The sequence below is a fragment of the Takifugu flavidus genome, chromosome 21 (genome assembly GCF_003711565.1).
Source record: "Takifugu flavidus isolate HTHZ2018 chromosome 21, ASM371156v2, whole genome shotgun sequence".
NCBI lineage: Eukaryota > Metazoa > Chordata > Actinopteri > Tetraodontiformes > Tetraodontidae > Takifugu > Takifugu flavidus.
Window position 1 is genome coordinate 2847987 of NC_079540.1, and position 25623 is coordinate 2873609.

A 25623-nucleotide genomic window follows, 5' to 3' on the forward strand; every position below is an offset into this window, starting at 1 on the left:
CCAGGTCACAACACAGAAAAGAAGAATTCTACGATGCTTTATTGCTCAAAGTCAATAAACCAGAGAAATAATCCATAGCTGAAGCTACCCCACCAAAATCTTAAAACTACATATTTCTCAAAAGACTTCAAGAAGTTACACTTGCAAAAAGTCACAAGAAGAGCCCTAAAGAACAAAGACACACTGACATGGCACAGAAAATACAGGAGACATCCAAAACACACAAAAAGAGCCAAACAATATACTCTACACCACAAGCTCTTAGATCTCTTTATGATTGTAAGAAGAAACACAAAGTGTTTAAGAGTTGTTGAATATTCCCTCAGTCTTTATGGGTGAAGAGATTATGTTGTGTAATTTATTGAGGTGTGTGTGGCTCCACCTAGAATCATACCTTCATCTTGACTCAGGACAAGTGGTCCTACCGAGATGCCTGCAACATCATGGGAAGACACGTCCCTCTCAGCTACCATTGGTAACCTGGGTGAAAGCGGCAGCTGATGCTCGTGCCTGATTCCAGCTGATAGCATAGTTAAAATTTGTTGATTAGGACGGCCCAGCAAGAATCCAAAATGAGATTTGTACCACATCATTCCCAAGTTATATCGTCCATGACCTGGTTCTGACTCATGGCGCTGTAAAAGACAACAGCACGGTAGCTTTACTGAGAACATTCTGGTGTGAAATTGTTCCCATGACGGCCCTAATCCTAGAGGATGTTCTTCTGCCCTCTGAACTGGAATAAGGAAATGGTAGATGGGCTGAAATTGCAAAGGTACGCAGATGTAGAAATGTCCTTGTACATTACCATCAAAACCCCGCACAGCTGGTCATCGTCGTTTAAGCGAAAGGCCAGTTGCCCGACTCCATTGCAGGAGTCATCTCTGAGGTGTAGAGCTCCAGGAGGAAAGACAACCTCAAACAGTGATACCAACATGGTGTCCGAAATCCTGACCCGAGTGATGGACGAGTCTGAAAGAAATATGCAATCAATGCACCTGATCAAGGCCCCAGATCAGTGGTCCCTCCTGGGCTGAAATAGATGAACACGCCACAGTAGGTCCATCACTGATCTTATCAGCTGGAAAAGACAATTTGACAATTACTTTGGCTTTCAAAATATTAATGACTCACTCAGATTGATTTGTGGCGCCATCCAACTACTTCCACTTCCACTGGCATTTTAGGCCAGCGTACCGTCATCCAAAGGGTATTTGTTCAAGTCTCCACACATCACCAACTCTGCTCTTAGGGCGTTTGCTGTACTACCTGAGCTAATGGCCCTACTTTTGGGAGGGGGAGGTCAAGAGAGACAAAATGATGGATGGAGGCATTGATCTCTTCATCAAATGCTTAAAAATCTCAATTTCACTCTTTCATCAGGTCCAATCTGGATATTTGAGAGGTGAATACCCGCTAGCTGATACAGATGACCCCATCTTGTTTCCACGGCAATCGCAGGCGAATGGTGATCTGAAAATGGATCTAGCTCCATCAGTGTGGATTTTACTGTTTCCCACGATATATTTATGAAACAAAATAAGTGTTCAGATTAAGTTTTTGTGTTGATGTTAGTGTGTGTACCTTTTCAAACCAGGACAACCATTTGTGATTCAAATAATCTTTATTAACTTTGCGTCCAGATGTCAAAGGGCATGCAAGTACAGGCTTCTGAATCTGAAATACTTTTTTTTCTTCGTTTAAACTTGATTCTATTTCGTCTATTTTCTTACAAAACTACGTGCACCTGAAGTAATCAATTCTGCAGCGTACAAACCACAAAAATACCAGTTTTACATTATCAAATACTGCACATACAAAACATTTACAAAGCACAGGTAGAAAATTACAGCTTCCTCTCTCTTGATCACAAACGGCGCCCCCTCATCAGATGATCTGATTTGCTTTGACTCTCAAAACCCCGTGAACTCACCTCGGTGAAAATTTAAGGCCGATAAGAGGAGAGAAAAAAAAAGACAACAGCTTATTTACCAACAATAGTTGTCCATCTTTAAGATTGTTACCGATTGGTGACTGCTGTGGTCCGTTTAAAGTCGGAATGGCCAAATGTTTTATTTTGAGGTTTCGCCTCGAGTTCAAATTTGTGCTTTCCTAGATTTTGGTGAAATTGGAGGTTGCCATGGCGACGGGAGGGGAGCTACAGGGGAAAGACAGGGGCAGATCACTTCCCCAGAAAACTTGTGCTGTAATTACAGATGTGGGTGAAGACAAACACAATCAAGCAACATTAGAGAATGTCTTTCAGTGCAGCTGCTACATATGGAACACAATGCTCGCTTATAAAGTCAAACAAGGCCATTTTATTAATCACCGGAGGGTAAATATGCACATTAAAAGCCCCCCATCCACAGCTGGGACACTGTCACTACAGTGATTTCTATCAGTATTGGTATATAATTAAATTTCCAAAAATTGTTCAGTAAAAAAACAGAAGAAACAGGAAAACAATTGTTTAAATAGTGAAGAGAACATCTTGGGTCACCAACTTTTGCTTTAGGGGCCTCTAAATGTGCAAGTCTCCGGAGGGGACCTGATACCAGTCAGTGTTCTCTGATTCGGGATCAATCAAGGATAAAACAACAAAGTGATTATAATAATTTAATCCCGACGTTCACACGTCGCATGTCGCCTCGAGGCGCAAAACACCTGATAATAACTCTTTGTTTATGTTGTGTTGTGTGGGAAAATGCGCCTGCACAGGGAGGCGGAGGTACCAGAAACGCAGTTCCAGGCGATATCAGCGCGTCTGGCGAACAACAAACCTCTAAATCTCAAATGTCTTCTCACCATAAAGAGCATTTAGTCCCAAAGCGATGCATACGTCTGCTGCTTCAGCGCGTGATTCAACTACCTGTCCGTGCCTCAACCTGAATACTCGGTAAGAACGAGGCTTCAGCGAATAACAGGATCAGCAGGGGGGCTACAGCCAGTGGTTATTGCCGTAGATATTTTAGAAAATGGACCGAGTCCACGCTACTCAAGATAAAGCATTTCCGTTGCATTTCCTTTGCTTTTTCTCATCCGAGGCCAATGCCACTTTACAAAACAATAACTATAGTACCATAGGTAATATCAAGACTAAATACAGTAAAATAATCAGAGTAGCCATGCTGCAAATGGTTGCTAGCTCAGAGCACAAAACAATCCCACCAGCTCTGCAGAGAAATCTATCTGGGGGACAGACATCGCTTTTGTGCGACATGAATCAGGGCGAGAGAAATAAAGCGAGCCGCATGTCGCCCGAATGTTCTCCCATCTGTCAGCTGTGAATGAACAGATGAGGAATGAGACGCACGGGAGACGGAACAGTGCGAGTGGGGACGTCTGAGCTGCAGGTGAGATGGAAGAGTCTTAAAAAGAGAGTAAAACTAAAACGGCGCTCAGCTCTGGTCTGGTTAATAGTACATTCATAAAACTATACATTTGCACATATACAGCATAACTTCAGTACAATATTTCAAGCAAAATACATTTGTCAAAACCTTCAGTTGTGTGCTACAACCGCGAAGCAACATCTCCGACGCAAAATAAGGCCATTGTAAACCGGACGAGCCCTCGTTTTGTTTTTTGTGAAAATCTGAAAGGCAGGCGCTGCCTTGCTCTCTCAGCGTCATGCCGCTCTCCTTACAAAAATAAAATACATTTCCAACGTAGCGTTCGGGGGAGGGTTGCAATACAAAACCTCTGCACGCAATAGAGGTTGGGGGAAAGACCTAATGTGGTTTGCGGGTAGCGGACGTTTCCAATCCAAACATTCAATACTCGGCTGTGCCAACCAAGCTTAACATTCCAAACAGCTTTCTTACACATCGAGCGACTCAGCTACACTGCTTCCATGCGCTTCCCTTTTCAACCCCAACCCCCCAATCTAGCCATGCTTGAATGCAGGAAAATATGAGGAACTTCCGTCCACGCTAGTCCCCAACTTGATCTTAAGCTTCACTTTTTAACAAATATTTACACGCCATTTGCTATCACGCATCCTCGGCGCACACTGAAGAACGCAATGCAGCAACTCGCCTTTTTGGTTGCCGGAATCAACCTTTGGCAATTTCTCTGTGCTGTCCACGAGAAGCTATTTATGCTTCTCTCTGCTCTCCAACAGGACAACTCAACGCACAGCAAAAGGACGTACAGTTTCATATATGCTCAGGAATATTAGAATTCACGTGGAGAAAACATTAATTTCAAAGTGTTTACCAAGGACTTGACATTCAAAAGAGACATTATGCAAGTCTAGAAAAGGTTGGTTCATTTTGTACTTGTTTTGTTCTTGTTTTTTCATTATATTTTCTCTCCAAAACCCAGAATTTTCTCACAATTGCTTTAAGAGGTGCGCACTTACGAGAATGTGCAAATACCAAGAGGACTCCCTATCTTAACATCATGCCAGTTGTTCACAATAGATACAAATGAACAAGGTACTTAGAAATTACTTTAACTACAGTACATGACAGGAACATTAACAGATCCAGCAAGAAATCGCTCCAAAATGCACAAGTTAAACAGGAACCTTAATGGTTCTTCTAAAAAGGGTTGTGTATACAATGGGAGGGCCACAAATGACCATTTTACCATCCTCCCTGAAAATAAAGCAAGAATCAAGAATCAGATCCCTTTAAAGTCTAAATATGAATATTGGAATCCGAATTCGGTCGGTTTGAGGCGCTTAGACAGCAAAAAAGCCTCGGAAATTCCCTTTTTGCAGAGTGAAAGAGGAAATAAAACTGAGGGTCCTTAGAAAACGACAGGACGGACAATATGGTGCTGGTAAAATAAATTCATTTGCTTGTAAACAGTAGACTGAGATCGTGTCACACGAGACTGATGGAATACGACAGTTTTAAGTGGTTTTAGTATTTGTACACGAGGTTCGTCTCGATACAGCCTCGTAAAACAAACAAACAAACAAACAAAAAAGAATCATAAAGTCTACATCCGCAGAAATGGCGACTCCGGAGGGGCCGATCTTTCCGCCTTTGCATCCTTATCGCAGATAAAACCGTCAGCTCGTGAGAAAAATACACTGATAACTACAAAACCCTGCTTGCAAAACAAAGAGCGGGAAACTTTTCAGCTTCACACAATAGAACACAATCAAATTGGCCTGTCATGCTGCGATCGTTTTTAACCCCTTAACGTAAATGATCGAGTGAGTTTAGAAATCAAACGTAATACGTATTCCACAATAAAGTGCATTCCTGGTTACAAACCCGCGGTCGGACGGAAAATATTGATATTGCACCTGAAAGAAGTTAAACTAACATACAGTGTGTGCCAGAGTCACAATCAACCTGCTGGCATAAAGAGTAAAGAAAAGCTTTACTTCAATCAAATTCATTTACAGCAGGTTTCATTAAAGTGACTGGGAGGCGTCCACCGTTGGAAGATGATCAGAGGAACCTTAGACACACAGCTTGGTGCAGTTTTACTCTAAAATAAATGAAGTGTTTGGGTAACTGGCTGCCTAATTTGGTCTCTCCTTCCCCAGACTGTGATGATGATGCCGCTCTCTCCGTCACCCTCCATCTCCCTCAGTCACTCATCTCTCGGGACGGAGCGCTAAAACTAAAGTGCAGCGCCGCCACGCGTTCCAGCGCAATTAAAAAAGCCAGAGAGCTTCAAAATGTCACAAGCTTTGCAAGCGCACATGCTGCCTTTACGCACATAAACACAAAAAAGTATAGAACTATTTATATATATATATGTATACCTATATATAAACTCTGACCTGTGGACTTTATAGATCAGCAGTGTTGCTACCTCACTTAACAGCTGTTTTTTTCTTTATTTCTAAATATCCAAACCTGTTTTCCAGGCATGTTTTTGTGTTTGGCATACTGTTCTCAGCTCACATGTATAGAACTTTTGCTTTTTTTTTGCATTACACCTAAGTCATTGACTCTGCTACATATCTATACTTTATATTGTGTACTAGCTCGCCTATTGATAATAAGAACAACGATAACAATTGCTTTGGTTTTAAAAAATAAAGTTATTTTTTCTCAGTTTGGCATAGAGAGTTTAGAAACTGGCATCGAGATGGTGCTGGAATGAATTCTGGTGCTTGGAATGCAGAATGTGGCGTCAGGTGGGTCGCTCTCTTGCGGCGGCTGTGCTAAAAATGCTACATGTTCTCATAAAATCATATCTGCGTCGTGCCTAAAAACACTGATCGGGATGTAGAGATGGAGCAAAGACTGTGGCGTGTGGATGAGAACGGGGATTCTCGTCTTTGCTCGGATGCACGTGGGTATGTCATGTGTACCTGTTTTGCACTTCAAATACAGTCGCTGTTTATTTACAGTACGCGTGTCCATGTCTGCGTGTGTGCGGGTGTCTACTAGGTGTCTAGGAGCACGAGGGGCTGGTGGCGCTCTCCAAGGAGGACTGGGAGAGGCGTCTGGTGAGGGGTCCGATGCTGGGATCTGCCAAAGAAGAGGTAGGGAACAACTTGTACCAGCCGCTGACTGTGGCAGAGAGGTCCAAGTCCTCCAAGAGGATCTGGGCCATTCCCATGAAGCACTTGTGGTCCATACGCCCGTAATCCCCCCACACGATTACCTAAGGAGAGGATTAAAAGAGTGCCCAGCTTATTTGCATTTTGGTTCCATGTGGGTCTGCTGGGAGCGCAGCAAATAAACCATTCACAGTGCATCACCTACCTGGAGGACTTTGCCCTGAGGGCTCTCATCGAACAAGAGAGCCTGCTGGTAGGTGGGATCCAGATTCCTCTTGACTACTTTGGTTTTCTTTTTGGCCAAACATACGCCGTTCTCCAGCACATACACCTTCACATAAGTTGCTACAGGGACAAATAAATCAGGTCAGCTTGACGCCCGGCTCATCACACTGGCAATAACGAATGTGATTTGCCCATACCTGGAATGTTCTTGGAGCCCGGTTTGGGGGTCAACCCTCTGGCCTGGTTGACCTCCACCTCTAGTTGACCTCCTCTGTCCACAATGCCTATGTGGACATCCCCTGTGGAGGCAAAGAAAATCTTAACAGTGTGTTTGTGGTGTTGCAATGACAGGCATCTAACTGCAGGGGGAGACGTGGAGCTGCGAGTTAGATTTCATAAGCAGTTTGCACAGTGTTTCCTGCTGTTAACAGGCAATGACCTTCGCATGAAAGATTTACATCTCATGCAAGAATAAGAGCAAATACAAGAATGCTGTGCAGCATTTTTAGACCTTTGAAAAAAAGCAGTCCTCCATCATTTGCTAGCCAACATTTTTACTGTATTTGCTCGCTGGTGTGCTGCATCTATCAGATATTCTGTTGTCAGGGGTTCACAGATCTGAAGATGAGGCATCAGAGCTGGGTGGAAAACATAATGGAGTAAAGAGAGGAAAGTGATTACTGCTGCCATACCCATGGGGGGTGTTGCTAATGTCTGTCGGCCTACAATCTGAGCCGGACCAAGTCCATCCAGGAAGTCGCTGAACTGGCTCTCAGGCCCCAGGCGAGTCGTAGGGAAGACAAATCTGCAATTGAGAGGAAATTGGGGAAAACTGTATGTGGTAATATAGAGGACAAGAGAGCTGAAGAGTGGAGACTCACGTTCCGTCAGAGCTGTTGGAGTTGGTGCTGCCATCAGTGGAGTCCTTGCTCCCCTGCCGTGTCACTCGGTTCCTCATCTCCACAGCGATGCCGGTCTCGGTGCTCCGCCGGATGGTACTCCGAAGCTTCTTGGTCCCGCCCTCTGCAAAGCACAGGTTGCAGCAGTTTTTATTTGTGTTGAAGTAAGTTAATCCATGAAAAAAATGAGGGATCAGTAGCAGAAACAGACAGTGATTGTAGTATGGCAGTAAATCGTGGGTCTTGAGGCTCTCCACGCACACACCAGGGGACCCCTTGTTCCTATATGTTGATGAGCTGGCAGCATATCCAGGGTGCACGCACCTCTCACCCAAGGGCAGCTGCATACTAACGGCATACTAATCCAGCTCAATTCAGGTGCACTATCCCAAGCAAAATGCACATAACTACAACTTAAACTAATAATAATTATCGTAATTAGTATCGGTATCTGACATTATGAAGTGGGTGGGGGAACAGTATGTAGTTCCACAATATTGGGAGCTTGAAGCCTGATGGAGTCTAATACACTATAATTGCACAAACAGCTCAGTGCACGGCAGCGTGATATTTTTTAAAGTCGGCTATTCATTTGCAGGAGTACCTAGACTGAAAACATTAAGCATTGACACAAAAAATATTTAAAAAGAGATCAAAACACACTGGCAACTGTAATAAATATAGATATTGGTGTTGATAACAAGACCGGCCTTCTCATAGACTGTTTATGTAACAGCGAGGCGCACCAGTACGCCAGGCAGAAATAGTCCAGTGAGTCATCTCTGCACTATTTGTGTACATTGCTTCTCTGTTATGTGTACATTTTACAATAGCTGTTATGAATGAGGGACTTGCAGGGTTGAAATACACACAAATTGGCAGCTTGAGGAAAATCTGTAGACAGAAAGTCTGAGTGGCTGAGCTGGTGGGAGGCGTATTTCAGGCGTTTCAGCCCCGCTGATGGTGGGAGAGCAGGACTGAGCTGGAGAGCTGCTAACCCCAGAAGAAGCTTTAGGGCATCATCCGCTGCACGGACGCGCTGGAGTTGGGGCCGACTTGACATGCAGAGTACTAAGTCGGAGCGATTCAGGAATTACATGTGAGGTCGCCTCGTGCCCTGCTATCTTTTTCTCAGCCTACTTTCATGTTACCCCGAGATGGAAGAGACCAAAAAGGGAATTCAGATAAAATGCTACCGGCAAAAATCAGGATTTTGATCAGATAAACCTTATACTCTAGACATAAGCTAACATACTGCCTGCGTGCTGTGGGAGAGCGCACGTGAGTCGTGAGGGCGGCAGTGAGCCTGGGGGATAAAAAGGCTGAGTCGTTCCAAAAAAGCTCAACTAAAAGACCTTGACAAAGTCTAATTCCTGGGACTTTTCGGAGACAGGCGCTAACTACACGGAAATGTAGCTAAGCTATTATAATCCCGCCGAGGGGATTTAAATTCTCCAATCTCCCACTTTTTTCTTTATTCTGAATGTCCTCTCCAGGATTCTGCACAAGTGTCTCCCATGCACTGATAAAATAATGAGCCCTGCACCACAACCGTGTACCTGTCAGCCCTGTCACGTCCCTACACTCCCATAGTCTCTGTTCCTCCTCCTATCGTCTGTCCCTCGATACACCTTCAGCCTTTAGAGTTCCCAACCTAGATCTCAAAACTTGCCTCAAAACTTTTCCTTAACAACAAACTGGCTGGCTAACAAAGCGGAGGAACGAAGCACGAACTGATAAGCAACCGGTGTCCATCTCGCATCCGTGCAGGTACCAGTCGCAACAGATGCTGCAGAGAGACTTTCCTCCACGGGCGCCCACACAGTTAGACGAACTGCAATCGCCACCGGAGATAACGAACGACCGGCCGCTCAACCCTCAGTCGCACATAATTAAGCATTCTCATGACACCGGTGTTGATGACATGGCAACCGCAGCCTGAGGTTATTACGCATCGCTAAAACCAAAGTCAAATGGAAGAGCGTTCTGTTTGAACCGACCGTCTCAGGGAACTGCCAGTTATTCAGTCTGGCAGGCTGAGAGGAAGAACATGTAACTGTACTGAATCACAGGAGTGAGAGTTGGGGAGAGCGCGGTAAAAAGCAACGTGAGGATGATGAGGTCCCATGGGTGCTGGAAACAATCAGAGGGGGGCTGCCTTCTGCTGCGTTTTATTTATAATCCTGCAGTCAAGAATACGTCCAATACACACTTTCCCTTCTGTGCTTGTGGGTGGGTGTGTGTAGCATCATACACAGACAAACCGCATGCACCCCTTGCTGCCATGACAACCCCCGCCCTCAGATCTGGACCCAGACAATGCCACCTGAGACGACTGGCGCCATTGCACCGGACTAAGAGAAAAAAAAATCAAGAGGAGAGACCTCAAACTCCCTCAGGTAAGGCTGAAACACAGCCGCAGCAGCAACACACAGCTACCCCCACCCCCCCCCCCACCACCCACCCCCCACCCCACCTCCAACAGGTTAGGAGCGCACCTTTCAGAATTTGCACAAATGCCACAATAGAGGTCGGGATGGCGAACCGGTTGGAAAAACAACAAACAACAAAATCCACGCACGAGCGGGACGTCTTCATTTCTAAAGACATCTTTCAGCCTTCAAGCGGCACTTCATTAACTTCAGAGCCACAGTTACAATCATTTATCAGCTGGGCCCTCCCATCTCATCAAAACCGCCCCACCAACTGGCACCTCCCCCACAACCCCCCCCCCCCCCCCCTTCCCATGTGTGAAGCAGCCATCTCTTCCTTCCTCTTTAATCCCCTCCTCCTGATCTGCGCTTTTCCTCCATGCGTTTCCATGGCAATGCTGTCTGCATTGCACCAAGAGCCCCGGCCTGGCGTGTTCACTCGTGAGCCTGTGCTCGCCGTGTCTTCCCGGGCATTGTCATCTGTACGAGACTTAATCAGCCATAACTGCTTTTCCTCTCATCTTTAAGCCATGTCTGCAGCTCTTGAGCCTTACCCCACCTCTACCCGCATTTCACGTGCGCATCGTTTTGACCATTTCTAGGAGTTCATCACTTCCTTAGCCTCGCTGTGAACTGCTCCGCCTTCACTCCATGTAAATTATTTATTGTATTTTCTCTCCTAGCTCTGCTGAACGAGCGGCGCTAACGTAGTGCGCACGCAGAATCTGCACAATCCTGGAGGAGGTCATTAAAAGTAGCTGCATATATAAACCATTGGAGAAGCTCAAACAACAACATTACATAAGCGGCTGTGCTTGAGAGGGTTCATCATGTGCTAGAAGGCTGTTTAAAGCGTCTCCGCTGGAATGAGTAATGCCTCGTCCCCCAAGACACACGCGCAGGAGCTGTGGAGACGTGGAGCCACCGGGCGCTCCGAAACTTGAGGCCACATTCGATGATCAAGATAGAAAGAAGAGGATGAGGAGGAGACAGAATTGGCGCAGCTAAGGGGACGGGAATAAGAGCTTGAGTGGGGAAACTTAAGTGCAGACAGGGAAATAAGGTAAAGTGCGATTACCAAAAATGCCATCTATGCAGAAAAGAGCCGGACCACATGCGCGGTGCCGGTGCATGCGTGTTTGCGCGTTAGCATTAATGCTGCTCTGACATTTGGAGAGAGCGCTGGTGAAACCTCCCTCATTATATGCTGTAATAGAGAAAGCTGTTTTTAGACTCCCTGGATGCGCCGACATGCCTATCGGATACACCGGTGACGACAGCAGCCCACCATCCATAGCAACCGTAACCAAGCGTGAGCTTTGTAGATGAAATATCTGTTTTGGTGTCGTTAAATGCGCGACCTCTGGAGGAAAAAGGATCATTTGAGGCAAAAGATTATAATGAGAGTTTATATAATGTAGTTTTAACCGAGAGTTAAGAAGGAGGTGGAGGAAACATCTGTACAATTTAAAAATGAAGATTCAGGTGAACACGTAACCTCTTCCTGTTTGTTACTGGAGGTCAAACCTGCCTATGGATGGTTAATAGGATTAGTATTGCATCCATCTCAAGAAAGGACAATGCGGCTCCATTAGCATTTCTCAGCACTGTGTTCCACAGGAAACATTTCCCCTCAAACCTGAAACTTTCAAACGCAGCAGGAAGTCAGTAAGTTAATATGCAGCGCAGGCTTCTGTCTAATGAAAGATTATTTACAATGAGGAAACTGCTAATCCAATTCAGATCTAATTTCCTCTTGATTACCACACGGGTGATGGGCGAAGGATGCAAGACGGCTGAAGGAATCACAGGGAACAAACGGACGAGGGGAAGCAGCACGCGGACATTAAAAAGGCAAATAAAGCTTTCGGACAGGAGGTTCTAAGATGCAACTACATTACATAGGTGCCTGCATTTCTGCAATTTAGTCTGCATTTTCCTTTCCAGTAGCATGTAGCATTAAGGGAGCGTATTCTCTATGGCAGGGGTCAGCAACCCACATGCGGCTCTTTAGCGCCGCCCTAGTGGCTCCCTGGAGCTTTTTCAGAAATATGAAAATAGAAAAAGATGGTGTGAATAATTTATATTTATTTTTTGTTTTAAAATAATTTCTGGAGGGGGAAAGGTTTCCAATGTTTTCCAATGCTGTAAAAATGTGTATAATAAATATTTAATTTCAACATTGCATTATAATGGAAGTTAAACATAAAGCACCATCGTACAGCAGAGTGGTCACGTGGTGCGTCATTCTCTCCTGGATGCTGCAGGGAAAATAAACATTTAATCATTAATGCTGATTATGTATTTTTAGCCTACTTATCATTTTGAAAATAGGCTTATATAGCTAATATAGACACTTACAGAATGTGTTGCCTCCATAATAAGGCTTATATAAGGCTTTTAATTCTTTGTTTTTGTTTTTTTTTGGTCCAACGTTTGGGTTGCTGACCCCTGCTCTATGGCGAGGAAGTGGCTCGTCTGCAGTATCTGATTACTTTATGACCCACTCTTTAAGATTCATGGCTTCATACAAGTTAAATGATCAATGCGCGAAGATCTCTGCATTGGTTCTTCAGAAGAGCTGGTGGGGAGAAAACAGATCAGAAGACGCGTGGACGGCTTCAGGCTGTGTGCCATGAGAGCAAGTGACTCAAATGCGCTTCAAAAGAATAAACAAATGAGGCGGAGGAGCAGTCATCGCTGAAATAGCTGCGAGGAGGATGCTCCCATTACTCGTTGTGAAATTGAATATAGTTACAGTGTGTAGTCATGGTCAGAAATATCCCAGTTTTATTAAAAAAAAAAAAGGCCACTCCAACTGGAACCAGGGCTCAGATGCTGCCGCTTAGAGCCATATTTTGAGAAAAATAGAAGGACAGCGTTGGTGGGACGGGGATACTTTATCGCACATGTATAAACATCAACGCTCATGAGAGAAATCCCAACAGCTGTCATGTGAGGGCGCAGAGCGGCATGAGGTGGGCACACGCAGCGCCGCTATTCTGTCTGCCGCAAGATATTTTTAAAATAGACATCTTATTTTTATTCTGAACTACTTGAAAAGGACTTCTTATATAAGCAGCAGGTGCATGATTTACACATGCTGAATTTATGTTTCCCTTTTGACCGAGAAGACAAAAATATGCTAAAGTGACTAATATTGCATTGTGTGCACGGCTTCTATTCCCATAAAAAAGATTACAGAAGTCTATTTTCTCGTATTTTCTGATGTATTTTTGCAGATTTTGGAACTGAAACAGTCCTTTTGAATAAATACTGCAGCCGGTATCCTTAAACAGAAAGGGAGCAGTTGTTCCCAACACTGACTGGGATGAAGCCAACAGGCTCATTAACACAGACTCGCGTCCTTTGTCAGACACTTTTCTTTTGTGCACTGTGAGAGGTTGGATAAAGGCTTTTACGGGGACATCAAAACACAAACAGACGCACGTCTACACCTGGTTTGCTTTAAACGGCTCCTGGTGCGCTGCACCTCATCAGCAGCGGCGCTTTTTCCTCAGCGAGGCCGGCGGCGTGGTGGCAGCCGCCGCTCTGCTGGCTCTGTTTTCACAGCCGTGGATAAACCTGCTCAGGAGATAAGACCTCGTTCACCAGAGGAGTGACTCACCCATTAAACCTGGGGAGCCGAGCGCGTGTGCGAGCGCGGGCCCCCGAACGCGCCTCTCACTGATGCTAATAATAGCCGGTAATACATCGAACACAGACAGAACCGAAATGCCATCCCCAAACACCGGCCCGTTACAAAAGCTAGAATAATGAGACAATGACACACGGAGCCGGGGAGATTAATGGAATTACACGGAGAGCAGGAAATTATGGGAGAAGAGCGTGCGGCCTGTGTGAGAATGCAAGGAAACAAGGTTGAAGACAAGACGCTTCGGCGAAAGCAGATTTTGATTCCTAGAAACATTTTCAGTGTAATTGCTCTTCAAAAGAACTTTTGTTTTTTAACACCCACGACCAGCGTTTCTTGCCTCGGCAAATTAGGGACTGAAGCCAACAGCAACGCCGATTGCACAAGCGGCGTTTTACGTGCGTGAGGGTCTTCAGAGACAGGCTGAGCTGAGAGTCGGAGATAAACTGCATTCGATTCCCAGAATGGAGCGTGGCAAGAACAGACCCTGCAGAAACGGGCAATAACAGCAGAGAACCACATTATGGCCTAATAGCACCTTAAGGGTCAGACATCGACACATTCTCCGAGGTCTCTCTTCGCTTTTAGCCACCTTTGCGCGTCGGCAGCTTTATTTACTGCGCTGATATTCCCCCTGTTGCCATAAAAACCTTTTGGAGTTTAAAAAGGAGTGCGATTATGTAATGAAAAGGATGACGACAAGGACTGAACGTGCAATCATGTCAGCAACATCGTCTGTTTGTCTTGTAGAATTTGGTGGACATGTTCTCATCCCCCGTCTTTGGGGACCAGCTCAGCCTGTGGCTCTTATGGCCGATTAGGTGAAGCAGGAGAGCCGTCACCAGGGCCCATTCGCCCCCTCAGCCAATGGATGGATGTTTCTTTTCAGAAGGTGGAGCGGCGAGAGCTGACTGGCTTCAGGGGTTAATGATAGCCAGGAAAGTATTCGGATCAAACTTGACTAGGAAAAGGGGACTTGTCTGTCTGTCACTTAGTGTGGATCAGGAACCTAATTAGATCCATCAATTGTTTTTTACTTAGGTAAATCCAAGTCATGTTGTCAGTCCAAGCCCAACATAATCCTGTTATTTGGTGGGTTTTGAGGAAAATTATGCGCAAAAAGTATATTATTTAACACTTCTTCCTCATTGTAAATGCAGATCTTGAATTAAACCAATATTTCTATGTTTCTTTAGTCTGTTTTTATTTATTAAAATGGGACTCATGGATATGATGGTGATGCTGTTGCTTTTTTATGTATTTTGGCACAGCTGGAGGTCAGGGCGTAAAACATCACACTGGAGCAATTAAGAAGCATTTAAAACCACTTAGAATATGTTACGATCTTGCTTCTTGGCCTAGTGGACAACAGTGGTACTGCAGACAAGTGAAGCTACACACTGAGGCCCTTTTTACGCAAATGTTCTCAGGGGAAAATGGTGGAAACTGGGGAAAACTGGGAAACTTATCATAAACTTATCATAGACAGGGGAAACTGTCACATGTTGGCCGTCATTTCCAGGGTACTTTTTGAAAATGGGTTCCAGGGTGGTGGGAGTTTAAAAGGCCATGGCCTCAGCTTTGAAGTCAATGGGGAAAATGCTACGTTACCTCCACCTGCCCAAAAGGGTTGCTGTCAATACATTTTTCTCTGCAGGCGCAAGTACCGGTACATAAATGATAACTACCAATCGTGGATTCTACCCGACTAGTTGTCCTGCAGGCTCTAGTCGGGTAGAATCCGCGATTGAATCCACTTTGTGTGTTCACAAAACCATCACCTCATTTAAAACCTGTTTATTTATGGTCGTGCTGTTTCTAAAGCAGGAAATGTCTGTTGTGTGCCGTTGCATCACACAAACACACCGCCACCTAGTGGCCTGGCATGGTAACTACAGCATTTATGGTATTTCATGCATTTGCCGTGTTGGAAACGTTTTCGTCTGAAAGCGATACTTGTTGAAAGTGAGAGTCACTTTCGTTTAAATAGGAGACACTGATCCACAGATAGTCGGGCTGGTCCAGAATGCTGTGCGGCTGGAGAGGCCACGTTGATTAGTGTTCCAGGTGCGCCGTGTTCCGCTAGCAGCTGAGAACTAAATTTAGACAACTCTCTCGCTTTCCTCTCTTCATCCTCAGCCCCTCCTGCTGCCTTGTCCACACCACCCCCCACTGCGCTCTCCTCATCACCAACAAACAGACACGAAAGCGCCCGCGGCAAAAATATCGACGCCCCTCTTTGCGTCACAGGAGTGTCAGCTGTGCATGAAAGCGTAGACTTCTCTGCAAGTACGCGGCGGCAGCAGCAGCCAGCTCAGCCAGATCGCTGCTAAAAATAAAAAAAATAAAATAACACGAAGCGATGGGAGGTGCGTGCTCTCCCATGTTTACGTCCCATTAGCCGCATAACGACCATGTCAGAGCACAAACAAGGATGTGGGAACGTACACACTGTCCCCACGTCTTCTTACTGGTCTGAACCTTTAAATCACAGTTGTCAAACTCTGAGTAAGACAGAAAGGGAACGTGTCTGGTTTTTCACATATATGTATCTGTATTTCCTTAAAACCATCTTGGTTGAGTAAAGCAGTGTTAACAAACGCGGGATTTATTTGAGAGGGATCTGTTTAGCTGCCGTGGTGATTATTTTCTGCTTAATCCCTCCCCCAGTGGCACTATGTCAGGTATGTGTCATTGTGGTGATGGAGCATTCACTGCATCCAAGAGCTACGACTGTCAAACAGAGGCGGCTGTTTTATAGCTCTCTCTCACACTATTTATTTAAGGGAAGCAGGTTAAAATGTAGGTAACACATTTTTTTTTAAATCATTAATCTATAATGGGATTGTGTTTTTTTTAAAACTGCAGCGAATCGACTGATCTGCTAATAAACTGCTAATAAACTGCAACAAATTTTCTTGAATATGAAGGTTTCAATATCTTATTGAATCCTCTTCCAATTAAAGTTGCCCAGACTATTTTAATACCTCTTCAAGACACAAATACAAATATTTAAAGTATATTTCAGACTCTTTAAAACTTGGCAATCAAAACATTGATTCTAAGTCAATTCTCAATTGGCCAAGTGTTGTCATTACACATTTTGGCCACTACCTGCTAGAAAAGTTGATTGTCAATCAATTACTGTCATTGCATTGTGAAGTTAAAAGGGTTAGCATTTCTAAAATAACAACGAGAGCTCCTGACAGCAGTCAAGGAAATTGCCCCAGCTTGTAATGAGATGAGCTGATGTGCAAACAATGCTGTACAAGAAGGAGAAACAGAAGCGGGAGGACGGATACATTTGTTAGCAGTCAACATAAGGATGGAGGTAAAAATGCTCCGAAAAAGCTGAGTTCTTTACACCTCCTGGCCTTTCAGCCTTTAGCAGACTGCTGGGTGTGACATGTTTTCCCTCTTCCCCACTGGGAGTGGGTGTGTTTGTGTATGATTCAGCCGCACAATGTCTGTAATTACACCCCACGGGACACACATCAACATAGCACCGCTATCACTTAAACACAGCCGGCTTGCATATTTGCTGCAAACACACTTCAGTTTGCAGCGTTGTTGCGACGTCTTTCTGTGCAGCCGGTTAAATGATATTAAGACAAAGAGCCGGAGCCAGTGGAAGCTCGCCGAGCGATATTACAGGTATAAGAGATGAGGCGGGGCACCAAATAACCTTTCAAATGGATTATGATAACTCTGTTGTGGTACTGGAACAGTACCAGAAGTCTGATGAGGTTACCATAACTACGGCCTGTAAGCTAATCGTGTCTATAGAATGCTCAACTTTGCTGTGCATGACCCAGTATCTATAAAATATGTTCTATAAAATATAGAACAATGGAAGCTGACATGAAATTCCTTATGGGGACTATATAGTTGACCTATTTTTTGATCCAAAGTGGACTCCAAGTGTTCTTGAGAACTCCTGAGTTAAATTTGCATGGATGCAATCGCAGCAGAAAAAAATATTCTGAGATGAATCAACAGATTGTAGCTCAAATTCTACTTGACCATTGAAGAGGCGGGAAGATGGATATTCATATCTGAACCTGACTGACCTTGCTGGTTGAGTTGCTGTGTGCTTTTGCTCCACTGGGACAGCCCCACGATGGCCACCATCTTGGCGCCCAGGCTGGAGCGCCGCTTCTTATTGCCCGCCAGTGACGTGGAGTCCGAGCCCCCGCCACCAGGGCTTTTCTCCAGACTGTACATGGCCCCCGAGATGCTGGAGGAGCGCACCACATTCCGTGCCGCCACGCTCAGCCCGCTCATCCCACCCGGGCTGGGCACCTCCACAGAACTGCTGAGCATCATGGTCCCGCTGGACTGGAGGGCCAGAAAGTTGGAGCAGGGCTAGTTCAAAAAAAGAGAAAAGAGCATAAGCAGTGAGAAAGAAGCTCCATTTTAGAGAACAGATGCATAATTGCATCCACCAGAGGGCGCTATTAAGTTGGTCAGCAACGTAATGTGGGATTCAACAAACTCAAATTTTTGTTTCATCTTTAGCAGTGACCAGCTAATATTCTCTATCATTTCCATCCCTTGGCTGTTGTAGTTTTTGCCCCTGAGCCTGAGTGAAAGTAAGATAAAACACAAATTTGAGCACCGATGACTTCCAATGTCTTTCAAGACCCAATAGGCTTTGGAAAATAAATAAAAATATAGATTAAACAAGAAACAAGTGCAAACCTCCACCAAGCAGGTCATTTTGACACATATTCTGAGTTACACTACTACTGAAATGGAAAGACTCCTTTATTTGCCTTTTTATATTGCTCGTCTTATATTTGAAGGTTAACCTGGGTGAAAGGATCACTGATTGAGGCAGCTGATGATAGACAATGATTCACAGTAGAGAATCAAGGCACTTGGAGAGAGAGATCTAAGTTGTCTTCCCTTAATGGAGGTTGTTGGACTTTAAAACAAGCATTCCATTTTCCCCATATATCATGACTTCCACCCATACTGTAGCATATACACTGTAAGCCCCTTGGCTTTGATCAAAGGTCAAATTCCTTCCGGAATCCAGAAGATAACTAAAATTTAATGAACTCTTCCGATGGCCCGTTTTTTGAAAAGTTCATAAAAATCTGACTTTTGAATTGTTTTGCTAAAAGCAAATCAAACAAACAACGGCTGTCACATAACCTCCATGGCGGAGGTAACAAATGCTGAAGTGGATCTATCATTGTGGTATATCTACTGTACCAAGACAAAAATGGGTCTTGGCGATGAAGGAATGAGGTGAGATTCAATTTCAAGCACTGTTTGATTTTAATTAATCCCACCTTTGAATCGCAGTGGCAGTAAAAATGATTTCCTGCAACACATCAGAAAAGGGGTCTTTACAATGATGTTCTTTTCCATTATTTTGTACATTCTGCTCTTAGCAATGTCTAATTTACAGCTCAACTTTAAACATGAGTCTTAATCCTATTCAAAGATCTGGGCTAAGATATTGTCCCCATAAAAGACCCCCACACCATAAAGTAGTTCTCCAACTAGGACCCCAAATGTGTACCAAGACAAGCACACACGCGCACACACACAAACACAAATGTCAGTACTGGTCTGCTGTTAAGGGGTGACCCTGTCAGATTTTATTTGTCTCACATGGGGTTTATTTGGGAATCTCATTCTGCGCCTGACCTTTAACAGTGACACATGATAAACTCCACAGCTCATGTTGGGGCTGCTTTGCTCGAATTTGGGAGCCCAATCATGTTTATAAATTCTCCTCTGGCTAAAGAAATTCCAAATTATGTATATTACTGGACTAAAAGGCGGGTTGTGTTTCGTTGTGAAGATACTGCTAGAGTATAAGAGAGCGTAGTGTGAGCTAGCATGAACCACGTCAGACCGTGAAAGTAATCCAGCTCCATGGTCTTCAGCCATCGTTAATTGAATCATTTAAAGTATGTGCTCCTTTTAATGTGATATGTCAAACCATTTACAGTGTAAAGATCTGCCGTCTCATGTTATTTCCTTCTGTCCTTCCTTCCTTTACTTTTCCCCAATTTTAAATCACACAAGAGGTACAAAAGCCTAAATAATGTATCACCAATGTTCTTTAAGACCCTTTCTAATATTTCATTAACATTTTATGAATGAGTATTTCAAAGGTCCTGAAAGTTACTATTTGACTTTTATGTAGCGGGATAGCTTTTGCTATTAAAAATTATTATGGCAGCAAAAAGGTTACCGAGGGGAAAGGCAAGAGCGTGAGCAGCTGGAGACAGACATGCCAATGCGTCTCCATACCTTTCTTCACACCGCCCTTTCCTGCTAAGATTCTTTCCTCGCCCGGCTCATGCGCACTTCTTCCCAACTCCATGGGGGGGTTCTCTGCATACTTTGAACACACAGCAAGCAGAGCACAGCAGAAGAAAATGAGTAGATGGGAGGGCTGCGGAGGGAAGGGACGACAGCTCTTTGCTTTCAGAGATGGCAAATTTGCTCCTTAAGCTATAAACTTAATGCCTTGGCTGACCGTGTTGCAAACAGCTCCCGCTGGCTCAGGCTGTGCAAGTATATCACATGCACAGATGTTTGTGCATAGGTTCCATTAAGTAACAAGGAATATTTAGAATGAGGATCATTTCTGGATAGTCTGCAACCCAAGATACTTCTCATACAAAGGATCCTTTTCAATTGTTGACTGAATGATCAAGTAACTCGTAGCTGGTATTAGCAAATGCTAGCCAGACAAAGGGAGATTGGATGAGCATTGGTAGCGGCAGTGCGCAAGATGGGCAGGAGCTCTGTTGCACTTCCTGTTGAGGCTACCATGGAAACTTCCCAGATTGTGAGAGAGTAAATGCCAGCCCAGCGCCGGCTGCCATCGCGTTTGGCCCAGCGTGGCGTTTGTTTGTGTGGGTGATGCATCCCTCTTTGATCGTAAGGGGGTCCCTTAAAATGGAAGAACAGAAGGCCGATTCTGCAGCCGTGCATCTGCGGAGCCAAATGGACCACACGCAGAATCCCACGCAGAGGAGCCCGGGACAAGCCCAAACGGGCATATGCTGCCCTGAATGCACGTTCCAGGACTGTATGTAGGGAGTTTTCCTCCAACGGCACTAATTTAACATCCAAATCGGTAGCAAATTACTCAGACGTGGCGTAAATTTGATTACTTCGCGACCCCCTCGCTGAAAAAACACATCGCAAAATAATTGACAAGATACGGGTAAATATTTGCAAATTTCTCATTTCACACTTACAGGCCAGGTGCGCGGATCTGACTCGCGTACAGTAACGGCCATGAAATGAGCAGAGGGGAGTTCATAAACCCGCCGCCTTCCCGACCGGCCCAATCAATTTTTCATCCTATGAAAGCTTTAATGAGGTGAGTCAGAGTCACTCTGTCGACGTCGGATTGTGACAGCGGACGTGAATTTAATTCCTTAGTCAGCCATGGCAGGAAAACAAAGGTTGTTCATTTTCTCAGTGTTGCTACAATTAGGGGGGTTTATGATACATATGTTCAAAATTAGATCTGTGTGTTGCTGCTCTGCACTGTTACACCTGGATAACAGGTGACGGAGCCGCTTCAGGTGACGGAGCAGCTTCAGCTGCTGCATATCCGGCTAGATATCGCCAGGAAATCCTTTATCCATTAAGCCCCATTGAAATCTGCCATATCAGCACCCTGTGGAGTATCACTTGAAATGGCCCTTCACTCGTCCCGTCCGCCTCTCCGTGTCTACGGCTAATCCGCCTGCAGCTCAGCTGATTTCATCTCCGCGAGCGAATCAAATACTTTGTCCAGGATTTGAGCCAGCAGTGAGACCTCTCTCACATAATCCGTCTCAACGGCTCAGGCGGGGGGGCTCGCGAGACGGCGGTGTGAGAATCGCACACGGCCGCCGCCGCAAACAACTTAACGTCCTCGAAAAAGATTCGATCTGAAACCTTTTGTTGCCCTCAAACACAGAGCAGCAAAGTTACCCAGTCAGCAACAGGAGGCCAGAGAGCCGGCAGAAAATAGAGGAATGAAAAGCCGGCGCGGCTGACTGGAAGGAAAGTGGGTTAAGAGGGGCGTGATGGATGAGACTTGGAGCTGTTCTGACTCACGTCCTGCTTTCTACGCTGACTAATGTGGTCAGTGACACGTCTCTCACTACCTCCATCTCTCCATTTCTTCTGGGATGATGGGAGCCAACGAAGGGCGGCACATAAGATCTAAACCAATCTTTGAGGGTGGTTATACAACCACACTCTCAAACTGCTGCGTGTTCGGAGGAGCTGCGTCGCGCTCTCTCCCTGCTTGTGTTTTTAGACTCTACATCTATCTGTGCCCTCACTTTTGGCCTTTTCATTTCTTTATTGCACAGGTCTGACCTCTTTTGCCACAATAGCTTAAAACTGTCACTACTGTTTAATTCAATTTAATTTTTGAGCTGAAATTGGCCCCTTGTTACAGAACTTGCCATGGAACAAAGACGGAATTGTTTTGAAAGACCCCTCTCTTGTCTATAATTATTCTTAATTCTCTAAATGAGGAGAAAGAACATTGTGAACTTTGTATAAATGAGTTTATGATTCATTTTCACGCAACCAAAACAACATTTGTCATGACACAGATGTTTGAGCAGGTTGAGTCTAATGTATTTGTCTGGTCCGTGGGGGTATGAGGTCACCTTTGCATCAGCGGCGGTTGTGAATAGTTAAGTGGAATTGATTTTTGTAAATACTATCCAAGTATAGAAATAACCTGACACCCATATCGACAAACCATAACCTCAGAATGTAGGTCAAATCCTCCGTCCAAGTCAATGCAACAAAGCGAGAATTGCACCATTTTTTGTTCTATACAGTATATTTGGGATTACAAAAAAAAAGAACGTCCTGAAAAGATAATTTTTGAAGAGTTTCACGATGGGTTGGACGCTGATCTACTCTTTGGTGCTTTAATATTTTAGTTTTGTTTTCTTTTATTTCAGAGAAGACCCTGAGCAGGGGTGTCTTGCCCGTGCTGCTATGCTGGTCTTCCTCGTGGGCTCGAGTCTCCGCCACTACACAACATTTGGTGTTTCTGTCCTAAATCTGAATGGCCAACCTCACAAGTGCAGTGAAAAAGACGGAACCACTAAACATTAGGCTCGAGCATCTCCATTGGTGGTTTGGTCAAGGAATTTGCCACGCTTCTCCCTCCCACTTTGTGACAAATTAAACGGGTCTAAATTCAGCCTGTGCACAGAAAAATATGGAGTAACATCATGATTACCTCAACAAATGAGAACCTAATGTTTTTTGTCTATTTTCAGCTGCACAGACTCCAAATGGCATCACCAGAACCTGATGCTGGCACCCATAGCGTGGGTTTCACTAGCCTTATATTTGTATAATGAGAAAAAGTGCTTGGCGTTAAATTATTCCTGTATTGGACTAGATTATGCACGGAATTGAGGATGAATTACCCACTTTATTACATCATCCACTCATTCCATATTTCCAGAACTGCTTGAGTGCCCTAACGACCCTTGAGCATTGTTCTTGGTTGGAGGCGAACGCTGGAGGCCTCTACAAGAAGGTCAGAATAAACAAAGCATGGTTACACCCAACGTAGAGCTCCCAACTCAAGGGACGAGCCTCTTTGTGAGCCGCCGCTACCCCCCCCCCCCCCCCCCCCCCCACACACACACACACACACACACACACACACCCAGATCTGCAGATAGAGACGAGGACAAAATGAAACAAAAATCTTCCCTTACATCAACACCTTTACTCTCAGACCTGCCTTCCGTGCACGTGCCGTGTGTTCCCGCCCTGGAACCGCAGGTGCGAAACAGCCTGAGCTGAAAACTGGACAGCGTCGCTTCTGCGTGGCCATCTGACTAAATCTCACACCCCAGCATGCATTTGGCCTGACCTGCACGCTGGCACAACGCAGGCATCTGAAAATGGGCTTATTCCCACCTAAACCCAGCAGATCTGGCTCCCGCCGTGCCTGCATGTACATGCAGATGGAACAGAGTTGATTTACCATGAGCCGCATATAGGATTGACCCTGTGCAACCCAGAACACCTCTGCACGGTTGTATGGACCCAATCAATAAAAACGATCAGTTTCTTAGACCCAAACAGGGCTGCAACATATATATCCTGCAGGCGCCGCTCACAGATTCCAGCGCCACCACAACCCAAACAAGTGAAAAATTAAAACAAGGATTTGCATTTAGGTCACATGACTCTAGAGCAATTTATTTGGAACGCACCTTGGTTTATAAATAAATAAATAAGGTGTAAATGAATCCTGAGCTGATGCGCGTCACCTTATCTTGCACACATCTCCAACAGGCCTAAACAAAAGAAATTACTCCAAATGCCTGAGCAACGCTTGAGTTGATCACTGATCAGACTTGCACCGTTCGGTCCCGCAGGAAACGCGATCGCGTTACATCGAGACCCGCAATTAACGGCAGAATCACGGGAGCGGAGCCGCCACTTACCGCTGGGAGCTGGGAGCGGCGGAGTCAAGGTGCGCGTTGGCAAGTTGTCAGATAATATTGCGCTTCTGTGTCTTGTGGGTCAATGTCATCGTTTGGCTTGTGTTTGTCGACGGGGCTGATGTGCAGGAGGCGGGTTGTCGGGCCGGTGTGTCCGCTCAGGGCTGCTGCTGCTGGTCGCACGGCATCCGAGGAGCGGTGACTGCTGCGCTGTGGAGCGAGAGGAAGGGAAGGGAAGGGAAGGAAGGAGCGCAGGAGGGTGGCGGTGGCGAGAGGGAGACCTGGGTAGGGCTCTCGGGCACGGCGAACAGCGACAACATGCGGGCTTATGTCACCTTACATCGCCGAGGAATGCGCGCATGGATACCTGAGGTAAAAAGGCCTCAAAGACTTGAACCAGGGGAGGCAAATTGGGGGTCCAGCCGACCAGGTTTATCTATAAAAGCCACTCTTATTTTGGCATTTTTAACTAGAAATAAGTGACCGTTTTCCCCAAACCATTAGTGTTTTTTTGTTTTTCTGCTTTCCAAAAAGCACCTTTAAAGGATATAACTGTCTCTTGCCATGGAGCCAATTGTTCAGCCTGAGCTGCATCATCCTCAGTTAACGTTGGATCATTTACTGTGAACATGCTGAACTCACGTCACTCCGATAAAGACGAGTTGTTAATACATTTATTTAATGCTAATTAAATGTCCCAGCCATTGTAATTGGATTGTTGGGGTCAGGCGTACAGACAAGATCTGACTGGACACGCGCAGCGATAAGCCCCTCATCTGGTACCATCAGAAGGTCATTTAGAACTTCAACCAACGCAGACACGATGCAGGAACGCAGCCTAAGATTTGTGCAAACTTATACTGCCCTTGTCCTTTTTACTGTTCTGTCCTCTCATACTTCATGATTTAACTAGAGCCACAGCTGTACTCCCTCATGTCGGCATGTGTGGCGTGATGACATCAAAGACGTTTGAGATTCTGCTCTTCCAACTCCTCCGGGGCTCAGAGGTCGTAAAATAACGGATTTGGAATCTGCCTCCGCCGTCCCTCCTCTTTTTATTCCCTTTCATAACCTAATAAATACTTAGAAACAGCTCCTCGGCTCCAGTCTCTCGCTGGGATTATGTTTTTAAAATTCAATTTGTGGACTTTATTACTGCTGTTGTGCATGTTTCCCTCGCTGCAGAGTTTAGGTTTAACAAGACACCCATGTCACCATTGACAACATCTCGGGAACTTGTGCAGCAGAGCGGCGCTGCTCAGGTAGCCTGCAGATGAAATATGTGCCACTGGGCCACCCGTGCAGAGCTGCTCATACAGACATAAATCACAGGCGCTGGATCAATGCCCCGTTTCCCATAGGTGGATGGCTGCAACACAACACAATCAATTCTCTCTGCGTTAATACTAAAGAGAGGAAGAGGAAGGAACCGGAGTCATAAGTCAAAGGATGGATGTGTTCGGAGCTC

At 45.2% G+C, this 25623-nt stretch overlaps 1 protein-coding gene across 1 annotated transcript; it reads right to left on the bottom strand.

Annotated features, from left to right (window-relative positions):
- Nucleotides 1-1605: 1605 nt before the first annotated feature.
- Nucleotides 1606-24448, bottom strand: rims3 (regulating synaptic membrane exocytosis 3). Its single transcript, XM_057020662.1, has 7 exons — nt 24159-24448; nt 17763-18057; nt 7588-7729; nt 7399-7511; nt 6904-7005; nt 6687-6826; nt 1606-6585 (listed from the first exon to the last, which is right to left on the bottom strand). The coding sequence occupies exons 2-7, from the start codon at nt 18016-18018 to the stop codon at nt 6373-6375; spliced, it is 966 nt and encodes a 321-aa protein (XP_056876642.1). The 5' UTR covers nt 18019-18057; nt 24159-24448; the 3' UTR covers nt 1606-6372.
- Between the last annotated feature and the right edge of the window lie 1175 nt (nt 24449-25623).

Excerpts from the sequence above, each read along its gene's own strand:
- rims3 (XM_057020662.1), bottom strand. The coding sequence starts at position 18,018 with ATGATGCTCAGCAGTTCTGTGGAGGTGCCCAGCCCGGGTGGGATGAGC. Across the intron at positions 7,730-17,762 it reads ACAGCAACTCAACCAGCAAG|AGGGCGGGACCAAGAAGCTT; the intron begins GTCAGTCAGGTT and ends TGTGCTTTGCAG. Across the intron at positions 6,586-6,686 it reads CTCAGGGCAAAGTCCTCCAG|GTAATCGTGTGGGGGGATTA; the intron begins GTAGGTGATGCA and ends TCCTCTCCTTAG.